Raw genomic sequence first — 14,088 nt, forward strand, 5'->3', positions numbered from 1 at the left:
TCCTGCTATCTTAATCCTGTGTGTCCTCTCTCCCTGCCCTCCCAGACAATTCTGATCTCTACGATACTATCAAAAAAATCTACTCCTCCAGCTTCATAAAAGGCTATCTCTAAAACAAAACATAAACTGAGATGCCAGATGATTTTTTATTACTAATTTAATTTCATTTTAAAAGTCTAAAAATAAATCAACTGCCTTACTTTAAACCTCCAAAAGTAAGCTGATAAAGCTCTTCAAAATAATTTACCTTTTAAACAATTGAAATACCTATTTGAAATTAAAATATGTTTATTTAGTTGGAAGTATTATAGTGATTTCAAAATGATTTACAAAAGGAGGACAGTCACTTCACAACAGTGAAAAAACCCATGGTGCATAATAACATGCACATCCACATATGGATTTTACCTCACCAGCTACTCCCTCTAAAAAGTATACTAACCATATCAATTAGGCCTGTCAGTACAACCAAAATTTTGTAAAGATGTAGTAAAACAAAGCAACAGACTGTTTTCATGGCAAGAACACAGACTACTCTGTTATTAATTATGCCAGTGTAAAAAGAAAGAAAAAAGGAAGAAAGAAATCAAGAGATTAAATACTTGAGTTTTCATAGAAAAAAACAGACATAGAAAAAAAACCCCACAGTTTGAAGAGAAGTTTTCCTTTGAACTTGCCAGGAAAAACAAACGAGAACTATCAGCATATGGATTTGAGAAAAAGAGCAATGTTGGTATGGTGACCAGACTGGAGGTTCACAAAAATATCTTGTCTTTAATTTCACGCAGCTTTTTTAAGATATTTTTTTTTTTTGTATCAAGCTATGTTGCAGCACTGCTTGATAAAAAAAATAAAACCCACCACCACAAAGTCCTCTGCCTGTCACACTTCCGCTTCCTCAGTAATGTAAATGATAATAGAAGAAAGACAACAACCAGAGAAAACGGCAGAGATTAGAGAATCCTACCAGCGCCTGCAAGTAGGGCGTTTCCCACAGTTTACTCCCTCCCTCCGCAACAAAATTACACCTACAAGTAAGCAGACTCTAGCAGGGGGCCAGAGCTGTGTTGTTCTGCAGCTAGTGACTCTGCAAGCACTCGCTTCCCACAGGGTTACCTGATAGAGGGGTCCGGCTTCCTGACAGCAGCCAGCCAGACCACACTAACACTCAGCGTTTGCTATATACAACAGCAAATAAACCATTCCAGGGCGACGGATGCAACAGCCTCACGAGCCAGGCAGACACCAGCCACACTTCCCACACGTGCTCAGTGGCTCCCGCTGACCTTCCCTTTGCTACCTCAGGTAGGGCTCAACTACCCTTGTTCCCCTTATCCTCACAACTAGCCACAACCCTAAAAAGAATATTTTAACAGTGGGATAAAGAACATAAAAACAACCTCTAAACAGTTTGAACGTAGCCCCTGCCCCATGTATGAGTTGCAGAACCCTTACAGACCACCTGCATCTCCTTTATGCAGCGCCTGGTGCTAACAGAGCCTCACCACAAGGGAGGGCTTCCCGGGCACTATCCCAATTAGCACCAGTCTGCTCAAGTATACGTTGACATTTTGCTGCAGACTGAAGGATGCATTCTAGAAGAAAAAGTCTGAAATAGTTTTGGTGCAGGCACCTGACAGGCTGAGTCTGTGCAAACCAACTCAGAAATGCAGCGCAGGGAAAGCCAGCCTAACGCCGCGCAGCCAAGAACCAGCACGGTACAGCGCTGGAGCCAGTCGAGGTTCGCTCCCTGGCACCACATGGAAGCTGCTGCACAGCCTTTTGCCACAGCTGGGGGTTCATGCTGCGTTTGCCTGCGTTTCCTAGCACTACAGGGCTAGGGATAAGTTTTGCAGCACAAAAATATCATTTCTGTAATCCCACCACATCAACACCTGTAAAATTAGTTTAATCAAAGCACGCAATTTTCAAAACAGGGATTTATCTATCTATTTCACCAGACTTTCTCCAGCATCTCCAAAAAATAAAGTAAGCATTATCCCAAACCAGAGCCAGCAAGAACTTCATAACAGCTGTTACAGTTAGCAGTAGTGTTTTGGCTCATTCCTCCCTTCCCTCATAGTCATGTACAATATTTAAACAGTCAAGACGAGCTCCTCTCACCTCTTGAGGAAGTTCCAGCTTAGACCTGTCATCCAGCCCGTTAGAGTGCAAGCCCATGAGGTAAGGGACAGGAGCATCTAGAAAATGAAGGAGGGATGCTGGAAGGATAGGAACATACACATGCTGCCACTGAAACGGAAACATTAGTGCTGTGATGGTCTCTGCCACAGTCATCAGTCTCTGATAATCTGAAAAAGATCAAGAAAAAAAATTCTTTCACAACCATTTTTAAGTAAATGAAGAGATTTAAGTTAAAGACATGAGAGCTTGCTTTAAAACAGAAACCACAAAACCCACTACTAGCTGAGCGGCATGTTAATGAAAGCCCAGACTTGTACACCCAAGCACATTTTGCTGAAACAACAAAAAGAGCTCAACGCAAAGTAGGTCATTTTACAAGTCATATGGAAATGAGCAAATTGAGTCTCAGCATCCATTAAGTCACCTTTGCTACCTATAGCAGAGTTACCAGGAACACCGGTTTGAGTATGGAAGCAGTACTGTCATCAGTTAAGAAACACATCGGAAATAATTTCTCTTCCCTGTGCTTACGGCTTTCTGTGGAAGCCTTGGATGAAACCCAAGGCATCTGGTATGTCTCAGATAAACATTTTTCAAAAGAGCATTTAAATGTCTATAAAGCATGCTGTATAGTAGCCAACCCAACAGCGCGACCAAAATAACTGTGTAACAAATAAGAAGCATCAGCTTCATTTATCCTTCACAAAGTGCGAGCAAAGCCTCAGTTCAATGTACCAACAACTCATCTCCTAGAATTCAACAGCAGTGCTAAATGCACCTGTGCCACACGCACACCAAAAGGTCTTTTCACTCCACAGCTGGTGGATGGAGCAGTTAACGCTGCAGTATGCTGGGCCAACACCTCACCCTCCTCTTTTGTACTACGGAACCATCTTTAAACATTTTTTCCGATCTATGCACTGTAAAGGAAGAGGCAACACCAGATGAACTCGGGGCATGTGGTCTAACACAACCGCTGATTCCTTTCGAGCTGTCAGGCTGGACTAAGTATAAAACAAGACAAAACAATTCCTACCTTCCATCAAGCTATAAATACAGTACAAATTAGAAGCATAGGATGCCTTTTTCACTACTCAGCAACAATATCCAATTCCAGCTAGGAAAGGGAGGGGGAGGGGGCAAGTAGGAGGAAGGGAAAAAAAAAGTATCTGTATCCTTCATATGTGTGTTGGGGTGTGGGGTATGCATGTCTCCTAACACGTTCATAAAACTACAGAGAGTATGAAACTGGAAAAGACACTTGAATGCACAGGTTCAGGTGCTGAGGTTTCTGAAGCTGTTGCACACTGTCGCGGAGTGCAAATGAAAACTGCAGGAGTAACATCTGTTCTAAACAAATGTTCTGGAAAAAAATTAAGCTTAACTGTGTATTTCCTAAGGTTATGGCTTTAATTCTATCCTTTAGCCATCCTCCACTCAAAACCTGCAGACAGCAAAAGACAGGAGCCAAGAAATTAAGTTCCTGGCATTCATGATCTATCTTCAAACAAAATTTAGTTGTGGAGTTTGGGGTCTGCAAATAGTCCCACAACCTAAGTGGAACTCAGCACAGGTTTTGCTAACACCAGTCCTAATTCTGCAATCTAGGCTTTTGATTTTTCTTTTGAGACCAAGCTCTGGTGGTGGAAAAGGTTACTGCACAGAGCTACCTGTCACTGCCCCACAACAGATCTACCATGACTGAAGCCTTCCAAACAAAACAAGAAAGAATAGCTTAAGCAGTTTAAAATTTTTACTAAACGCTTACTCTGACTGAAACACATTAGGGAACAATTAACCAACATCACCAGCATCACTCCACCTATTCTGCCTGGATACCAGTTTCTGCCTACACAACTACTTACTGGTTTGCACCTTTAATCACAACCTGACTGCAAAGAACTGATGAATTAATGATAAGCTTTGGGAAGAAGAATCCATTCCATACCCTATTTTCTTCAGCTTTAAAAGGAACTTTAAATGCAGCTATAGATATACAAACATTCCAGCTGGTTTGCACTCAGCTTGTTTATTTGAAAGAACAAGTCTCAGAATAGAAACAGTGTTTTCCTACTACACAACACCTCCCCTGTCTAACACTGCTGGCTAACTCAAATAGAGCTTCTCCCTCTGCCATTAAGCTAACTTTAGTATTAGCCTTTCAAATTAATTACAAAGTAACATCAATAATTCAGAATTTCTATCCACTCAGCAGCTACCTCCTGCAAATGAGTTATCTGCAAATGCAGCTCTCTGATCCTGGATATCCACACAGCTTCGGCCATTCCCAACTATTTGGCCCACACGGTCACAGCACACAAGGAACAATGACTACATTCTGCAGGCTTTATGCAAGCCAGGAGCTGCTGGCAAAAGACAAGGCCAAGGGCAAGAAGCCTGAAAACATAAACCAAAATAACTTACATGTTTTCTTAAGTTACACCTATGCTGAGAGGGTACGGAGTTACTTTCATTTTAAAAAAGAAGCGAGCAGCACACACTTCTCATACCAAAGCATTCCATAAGACTTAAAAATAACAACAACAACAACAAATTTGAAAGAGGGACGAAGCACTTCAGTAGTGGTCTTGCTCTTGCTTTGGAAACTGGAATATGCTTTTTCTGGTGCAAATGCCACAGTCTTTTGGCCTTGTGCCGTACAAGAGCACTGGCAGGGAAAAAACAACATACCACTAGTGCGGTATTCGTTTGGGAAGTACTTAATGATGCAAGGAAAAGAAAATCCACTGTTTTTTAACATGGCTACTGAAAAGCACAGAAAACCACCAATTTGTTCTCCTAACCAATTACTGTACGTAAAATACCTTACCCTTTAAAGTGTGTATGAAGAGTTATTTATGCTACTATTTATCTATATCTAGTCTATCTAGACATTTTTGTTGATCTGTAAAAGGCAAGTAAATCCAGGAAAAAGAAGAATGGAGGGGTCTTGGGTCTGGAACAAGAGGAGCAGGATGGGAACAAGGTGGCACTGTAAGAACCGTGATTCCACCTCTCCATTCTACCAGAAAGAAGTCTACCAAGTGCCTACAGAAATTCTCTGATTTGGCCAAATTTAAAACATGACATGACCACGCTCTGGAATATTTTTTTCCTTCTAATCTTCCTACTTCACAGTTCACAATGAAATACTGTTGTGCTTGTCAAGTAATTTCCATTCCACATGCAACTCCCATATTGCTGCTTTGAGCAGAGAGTCGCCCCTACAGTGGTGGATCATTACCACAGACAAGTTAGGGCATCTTCAGAAAGCATATGGATAAACCAGAAAGATGGGCTACTTGCCAGGATTAAGCTTCTCGTTATCCTGAAGGTGAACAGAAAGGCACAAAATTTTATATGCAATCCGTATGGACGGGCAGCATGCAATGCAGTTGAGCCATCAGAATACAGCCTTCCCTAAAGGGATTGCTTTGGGCATGCTGTTCATAGCAGAAAGCGTGATGTAAAAGAAACATTTTTTAACGAATTTTTCTGAGCACAGCTCAGAGAAAACATACATTTCTTCAATTGGGCCTTTCACTTAAAAAAAAAAAACAAACCTGTAACTGCAGTAATAACAAACTGGTTAGTACAAGCAGTGGGTCAAAGTGCCTCCTGTTTGCATTTACTTCTGTGATTAAAGATGCCTGCACCAAGCAGCAAGTTCCCTGAATCATTGGAGGCATAAGAAGAAAAATGTCCTATCTATGAGATTAGAGTTGGTCAAAACAGAAACTGTTTAAGATCACAGTCTGTGGCAGTGGCACATCACACTTCTTTTATTTTTTTTAGCTGTTTAGAAAATCATCATCTCCAACCAGATTTCACAGCTGTCTAAATTCAGGGCGCCCTTTTCAGAAGAGCTCTAAGTGCTCCACAGAGATAAGGAGTAAGTCTATTTTACAGATATAAGAACAACATAAATTGCAGGAATACAAACCAGCTCCCACAGGATGACCTGTGAGGGCACTACTGAAGGCCTCCAGCAACACTGTCTCTCTGCCGAAGTTCCTCAGCACTGGCTCAGCACTAGGAGCAGTTTCAGATTCTTCACTGCCTTACAGGCACCTGCATTCCTCTAACACTTTTTCACACGACAGACAACTCTCTCAAGAGGACAATCAAATCGAGGTATTCATTCCCTACATTTGGCTTACACTGCCTTACACTTAAAGGCTGTGCCAATATAGTGGGACAAAAGAAGAATTTCCAGAAGCACAAAGTCAGAAACATGTCAAAGGAATCTTAAAGCAAAACACATTCACTGCCAAGTGAAGTTACTCCTATTCCAAGGACTGACTGCAACTTAAGATGCTAAAGAGTTTCAGGAAGAATTTCATTTGGCAGCAAAGTCCAAGAGTTTTGGTTGGTTTGGGGTGGCGTTTCTTTGTTTGTTTGTTGTTTTGTTTTTTTAAAACTAAATCTTACAAGCGAACCCTCTGATCCTGACACGTACTGTTCTAAATCTGAATCCACCCAACGAATATTGCAATCTCGTATGATCTAGGAGAATGAGAAACGATCCCAGCCACCTCAACTGTTACAGGTTTGAGCACCAAGAGATTTAACAAACCTAAAAACATTTTTAAAAGTTAAGATTTATATTCTGAAGGACAACCTAGAGCTCACACTACTACTACATATGCAAGAATTTGAGAAAGCCCTTACAAAAGTTCAACCAATTTCTGAGTGCACTTAGAACAAAGTGCACCATTAGCTGTATCTCCATTCAACATTCCCTGTTAAACAGCAAAAAAAGTTAGTCAACCATACAGAACAAAGAGCAGACTGTATTAGGAATATTTTCCAGTTAAAAGCAGAACAAAAGAAAAGAAACAACAAACCCAGACGTAAAACGAAAACAAAACAAAAGGAAACCAGTAAGTATCAATAATCAGAACCTCAGTCACAAGTTCCATTTTCCTATTGATATCCTTTTAAGAAACACAAGCCATCACTTTACTAAAACAATTTTCTAATTCACTGCCATGTAGAAGAAAACAGAACGTCCCAGCAAAGACAAAAACAGAAATTACAGGAAGAAAAAGCTGACTTTTTGAACTTCAAAGTATTTCACACCCCCATTTCAAGTAATATGAAAATAGAATACATGTGTATCAAAAGCATTTTAGAAGAGTCTTCAACCTGGTCGTTGGCAACACCAGCAGTACGCAGTAACTTCTGTTATTATCTCACTAGGAGCTCTGAAAGTATTCTGAACATTAGCAAACTGCACCAAAAGGCTGTAAACAGGATGCAGATTAAGCAGCCCAGTATTCACAAATTTCAATGCAGAAAAGTGATACCGACACCATATTACTTATTATTTGATAAACAGATGTTATTTCAGCTTAATTGCTGCCTATCCTCTTTCAAATCAAGCTTCATCCACGTGACTTCAGCAATAACTGTTTCAAGGCCTTAACAGAGATTTGGGATTTAAATTCAGTTAAATAAAACTTTTTTCAGATAATTTTATTTCAAAGTAACAACTGAAATGTGACTTTGGGTACTCAACGAGAAAATTATATTTGCATCATTAATTCTTCTTTGGAACCCTATATAACTAACTGTATCCTCTCAGAATGCATGGATAGTTTGCAGAGGTAGGAGGGAATTCAGCTAAGCAGCTGGAGAGGAACATGGGAGAAGGCACACTACCCTACCCAACAGCACATTTCCAGAGACAACAATAAAAGGGGATAGTCAGTCCACAAATACAGGAGATTATGCAAAAGCCCAAGTTTTAAGTTTAGGTGCCTAAAACCAGGAGCCAATGCAACGCTCTCTTTGCAACTCCAGTTCTTTTCTTGACATCAAAACCTGCACATAAATCAGCCTGACTGCATTAGTATGCCAATGCCACTTTAATGCAGCTGTTCTGTTGTTTGTGTGTTTTTTAAAATTCAAGAAACGAAAAGACCCTGTGCCAGTACAACTACAAGGTAAGAAAACAAAACCCAAGTACTCACGCTGTGAATAAAGCAGTATCTGAAATTCCAAAAGGGCACAGGTAAAAAGTTGAACCACATTTTCTACTCCAAGCAATTCAAAAACTTCTTTAACTGGAAAATCAAATAACGGTAGTTCACTGGTGCTTGGCCTCTGGCAGATAATTGGTCCATAAACACCTGAAAATTTTAATGACCTTCCTGCTGGAGGAAGAGGAACCTCATAGAGAATATTGTAGATGTAGCTTTCTAAAGGTAGAGGTGGCGGCTGAGGTGAAGTCACTGCTTGGTGAAGTTGTTCTAGCACTTTCTTACAAGCTTTCATAAAAGACATTGGAGTAATCAAGCAAATGCACTTTGAGACATAGAGTGTGTCTCTGCTGATGTCATAGGAGTTAAAACGCTGTAGCTTTGAAACAGAAGTGCCATTGCAGTCTCCAGTGCTGCTGCAGCTATCTTTGTCGTTTGTGGGTGGAGTATGAAGAATGTCATATTCAGCATTGTGCATATGATACAACGTCTGCATTGCACTGCAGATCTGTTTGCTAGTAACTTCCTCAAAAAACGTGAGAGAAAATCCAAATGTCCGTGAGCCATCTTCACGAGTAATAATAAAAGAGTGGAACTGAGGTTCTCTGGAATCTGCTTGTGTCTTGAAAGCAAGCCCTTTAGGCATACACAGCTGCAAAAGAGGGGGGAGAGGAGATAATACCAATTAATACACACTTTTCTCTCCCCTTGCCTCCAGGAGCATTGGTGAAAATAGGATTTAGAATCCACAGATTGCCATCGTATTTCACTTTAAATTCCATTAAGTGTTAACACCTCTGTACAAGAAAGTAATATGCATCTAAATCAGAAAAACTAAAGGAACATATTAAAATGGCTGTATGCAGTTTCTATTGAAACCCACAACCATTTTGCTACCAACCTCAACTGGAATAAAATAATAGAATTCAAACTCAGACGAAGGGAAGTATTTTGGTCACCAAGCCCAGAAACTTAACAGAGAACAGTTCTATGTATTATCTAAATTAAGAAACTACACCACATTCTATTAAGCAGAAAAGTCATGCACAAACAACATTCATTAATTGCAGACTAACTTTGTTTCTCTACCAACTCTCTAGAATCATAGAACAGTTTGGGTTGGAAAGGACCTTAGAGATCATATAGTTCCAACCCCCCTGCCATGGGCAGGGACACCTTTCACTAGAATGCAACAAAACAGTTGTAAAGGAACAAAAAGACTCTCCCAGGCAGTAATCACTTAGAAGTTTTAAGTTAAATTTCCTTTAAAAAAGTCCCAATTAAATGAAAAGTTCTTTTGAGCCTGCACAATTTAGAGAAATCCACTATTATTTCCAATCTATAATAGACTCCACATTTTTGTCAAAGAAAACATAGATGAATGCCTTCAATTGTTAAGGTAGTCTTTTGTCTTAAAAACATGTGCCATTAAGTGATACTGACCATTCCCACTGCATCCTGGTCAAAAGGGTTCCATTCAACATTCTCAGGATAGCGAGCAAGAACTTTGGATTTAAATGTGCGTCTTAATGGAGTCTGTTCAAAGTTCTCCCCTGCAGGCGAATGAAAAATACAGAAGTAAATATTTCATTCTCTCTTTAGGCTCAAATAAGGCCAAAAAGCAGGATATCAGCAGGTAGATGTGAGGATAAGTGAATTATGCACATACTCCTTGTAAGAGAAACAGAAAACGCAAGACAGTTAGTTAGCATATAATCAGACAGCAGATATTAGCAAGGATTAGCATTGTAACATTTCTGTATCGTTAAGTATCTGTGCTTTTCTTTAAATGTGGCTGCCTTGAGACTGTGGTCATGACAGCAATTCTCTACACTACTATTCAGATATTTCAGATTCTTGTTAAAGCATAGCTAAAGCATCAGTTTCAGTGGAATTTTGTTACTGAAGAAAAGCACAAATAGACAAGATGCAAAGACAATGCAAGTTTAAGACAGACAATACAAGTGGCATCACTTAATTTCTTCCAGACTTAGGAAAAAAAGAGTATCCACCGTCTATTACAAGAAGTTAGCTGTGAAGAAAAGAGTCTAGAAAGTCAAAAGATCAAGAACCACATAAATGCCCATGAAGACAGGGTATCAGATGAACAAAGAATTGTGCTTTTTTTTTTCCCCACACTTTTTCCTTTACCTTCTGTTGCACTTGAAATGAAACGGCTGGCACCATCTCGGGTTTTAGAGGCCTGTATATACTGGCATAAAGCTATATAACAAATAAAAACAACACTGCATTATAAATTTCATACTGTCGTCTGTAATTACGTAGCTAACACATACCAGTAAAATAACAGAAGTATTCTATAGAGAATTAGCATGCATAATAGTCTACTCTCCTAATACGCTTTTTATACATACACAACTTTATACAAATTTCTCATTTCAGGTACGTAGTTCTTGAAGGAGATGATCAGTATGTAACAGAAGCTCATAGTTCCTGTATACACAACCAGAATACCGATGCAGCAGTAGGAATTACCTGCTGGTGAAATGAAAAGGTTTACATGTTAAACTATAAAATACTCCTGAAGAGCAGATGAAGAAAATAACCCCCAAAACAAGACCATTTCAAGGCCTTTAGAAGTCTATGAATTTAACTGGCTCGGTCCGATTTTTCACAGATGCTATCCCGTACATGTACAGTCTTGTTTATAAGCTCTCAGATCTCCTCCAGAGCAATGATTGTTCATTGTGATAGCACAGAACTTTCTGCAGAAAGTCTTCTGAGCATGTGTAGTTGCTTTAAAAAAAAAAAAAGCACACAACTACGTATCTTAAAATAAGCTTAGCTATCTTACTAGAATGCAATTAGTTAAATGAGCATGCAGCTGTTGACAGCTGCACTAACAATCAGGCACAACTGCATGAAATCATATGCTCTAAATAAATGGAACTATTTCAGCAACACCTGCAAAAGAGAAAACACACTTCAACTCCTCACTTGTTTTCTTACATGCAGCAATTACATGGCAATAGAAATTGATTTCAGAATTGGTTGGGTTTGTTCTGTACTTTTACAGTAATATTTAAAATGTTCAATTTCTAAGCCAACTCAGAATCTTCATTTTGTGTATTTACTTCCACAGAGTAGCCACACACAGAGACAGTTACAACACCGCCTATACACAATAAAGAATCTAACAAACACATTACACCAAACAAAACTTTGTCCTTTGACAGCTGAGAAGTCACATAACTCTGGACTTTGTTTAAACTAAGTCTTAAATATTACCTCAAACAGGGAACTTACCCTGAATCAGGACCTAGGACAGGTCTCAATACCCAAAATATTCACATCTATTTTGCTAATCCTCTGGGTTTTAGCACTGAAACTGAGAGGGATTGTGGTTTTTTCCTCTTTGTCTGAAAAATCACAGGTCAGCTGATTTTCATACAAAACCACTCAGCTATATTGTTTATTACTTTGTTCAATATCATTGTTCAGAGTGAATAAAAAGCATATTTGGGAAAATCTAAAGAAACACGTATAGAGAGGGGGATAGTTAGGAAAAACCCAACACAACTTCATTGAAATATAACCATCTTGGGAATGAGCAGAATCAATGACAGAAATCATAACAGCATTTCTGCAAGAGCTAGAAACAATCTTAAAAGATGAAAATAAGTATTTAAAGAAACTTCCAATCTCCCAGAAAGAGAAAGAAAAAAGGACATAATGACACATCTCTGTTCACCAACATACACTCAAGTAAAGACAGTCCTCTGTAAAAGAGGTTTCAAAAATAAGTCAGGAGATTTAACATACCTATTTTTATAAATATTTTCTATATTTACATCTGTGCAGATGATGTAATGTCAACTTTTAGGTAACTGAGGAAAAACCTCAGACATTTACTAAGCTGTTTTGCTCCTGTTGTGCTTTTTTCTTCCACAGACATAAGGGAGAATATATCTGAAAGCTAAATTTTCTCATGAACTTGGAAACCACACACCACAATCATCGAGTTCACCTATGTGCAAGGTCACACATGTTTTGGAAAAAAAAAACCAAAACCAACTGTGACTTGAAGACCTTTTCATTAAGACGATTAATATTGCAGAATACATGATGCTGCTCTTCCCTTCTGATTAAAAAAAACCAAAACCACCACTGAATGGATGCTTATACTTTTTAAGAAGCCTTGCCCCATCTCCTCCCAAGAGATATTCTCTCCAACACACACTTAAATTTTTTTAGACCTGAAGTCTGCTATAATTTAATGAAAGTACAGAAATTGGTTTCTGGAAACCCACCAAGACTGATCCAGACAGAAACATAAGGCAACACTTACACTCCTTCCTGTAATTCATCAAACCATTCAGCTGCTGCACAGCAACTGCTCTTGCCGGAGTGCCTCCATATTACACTTCTTTCCCAGAGCCATGCTGCTCTGGGTATCATATTTATCGTGTTGACTTCCACATGAGAGTGATGCTCATTTTATCTTTCAGAGCAGCACAGTCTTCCATCTTTAGCCATCTCTTTTTTTAAGACCCTTCACGCTTGTAACAAAGGAAACCAGTGGACCTTCAGACCAGTGATGCCAAAGATACTGACAGGGCAGGGAATCTCAAGTGACAGCTCACCAACAACGTCTGGCAAGTTCAACCCAGGAACACAAAGGTGATCTGTGCAACTCCAGGATGTTGGCCACCTTGTTTTCTTGCTGTTGCAACTAATGAGAACCCGAGCACCAGCAAGTCCATTGCCTAAGCTCCCCCTTCAGTTCTCCCGCTAAGCAGCTAGTGGGTGTCACTGGGTAGCCATCAACAGACCAGGGACCAGGGACGGGGAGAATCCACAAACGTTATTTGCTTCTATCCAGAGCTAAAAAGCAATTAACCCTAAATTTCTAAATTTATGATCAGTCAGAAGCCTCAGACACAAACGCCCTGCTCCAGCAAAATACCAACTGCAGCAAATCTCCAGCAGTCAAAAATAACTCATGGTTTCAAAATCTGTCCGTGTGAATGAGCCATCTGATTAACTCAGCACTAACTAAAATGGTTTTGATAAAAATACTGAAGACAAGTGCAGGTTTAACAAACACAGGAGACAAACCACAGCAAAAATGGGCAAAGTTTTATTCTAGAACTGAGAAGATGAAGACGTTAGAGAAGATAAATTGATAAAAATATGATGTATCCCACAGTTTCAGAGTGAGTAAGAGTTCCACACTTCATGATTATCAAAGAACTGCTACCGTCAAACCATGCTTTTCATAGGTTCCTCTCCTCTAGCAGAAGTGATGGCTAGAAAGTACTTTCCTTACTGATCCAAATTACAATTAAAGAAGTCCTCAAACATGATTTCTCTGTAAATAATTTTTTTTGTGCAAGTTCCAGGTAAAAGGGACTCTTTTTATTTATTTTTTTTTTTTAATGGAACACAGTATCACCTGCTAAAGACTAAGGAGGCCTTTCAAAAATGTTTGATGATCCTTACATACCCATTATTACTCAGCTGTCTGTCACAGCATAGGAAAAGTTCCACAGAAATGAAGATGCAAACTGCCCTACAGGCTACAAACTTGCAAATAGTTTGGATTTAAAGCAGAAACAGTAATCAAATTGCTACATATACATAATTTGCTATATACGTAATTTGTCAGGAACTGTCATACAACATAAAAAAATCCATAAACATACAAAATTCCAGGACAAAGGAAAAAAAAACAGGAATACTTCATGAAGTTTCAGGTCAACACGCTTCTCAACATTAAACCTTCAAAGCAGTAAGAATCCCATTGTATTTTGTAATGTAAATAACATCACGAAAACATTGAGAAATATCATTTCACTTGGCACTGTACAAATCCACAAGCACCAGTTCAGAATGAGACCTGGTGCTGCACCCAGCAAAGGAATGACAGTGAAGCAGAGAACCTCAAAATTTCTTTTTCATTGGAAAAAAACACTATCAGTGGCATCCCACTCGAAAT

General features: G+C 39.2%; 1 protein-coding gene across 13 annotated transcripts in view; it reads right to left on the reverse strand.

Annotated features, from left to right (window-relative positions):
• Positions 1-14,088, reverse strand: part of DENND5A (DENN domain containing 5A) — a 70,870-nt gene that overhangs the window by 40,373 nt on the left and 16,409 nt on the right. For 9 of the 13 annotated variants that reach the window (XR_008748734.1, XM_055813638.1, XM_055813637.1 and 6 more), the window contains exons 2-5: positions 10,281-10,352; positions 9,573-9,682; positions 8,121-8,781; positions 2,125-2,312 (exon numbers count right to left, since the gene is read on the reverse strand). Coding sequence is in view for 12 of the 13 variants with exons in the window: in XM_055813638.1 (XP_055669613.1) it covers positions 2,125-2,312; positions 8,121-8,781; positions 9,573-9,682; positions 10,281-10,352 (1,031 nt within the window). In the remaining variant the exon portion in view is untranslated. The remainder of the gene's footprint in view (positions 1-2,124; positions 2,313-8,120; positions 8,782-9,572; positions 9,683-10,280; positions 10,353-14,088) is intronic. The other 4 variants (XM_055813639.1, XM_055813641.1, XM_055813631.1 and 1 more) reach the window with 2 other exon arrangements.

Source organism: Falco peregrinus, chromosome 9 (assembly GCF_023634155.1).
Source record: "Falco peregrinus isolate bFalPer1 chromosome 9, bFalPer1.pri, whole genome shotgun sequence".
NCBI lineage: Eukaryota > Metazoa > Chordata > Aves > Falconiformes > Falconidae > Falco > Falco peregrinus.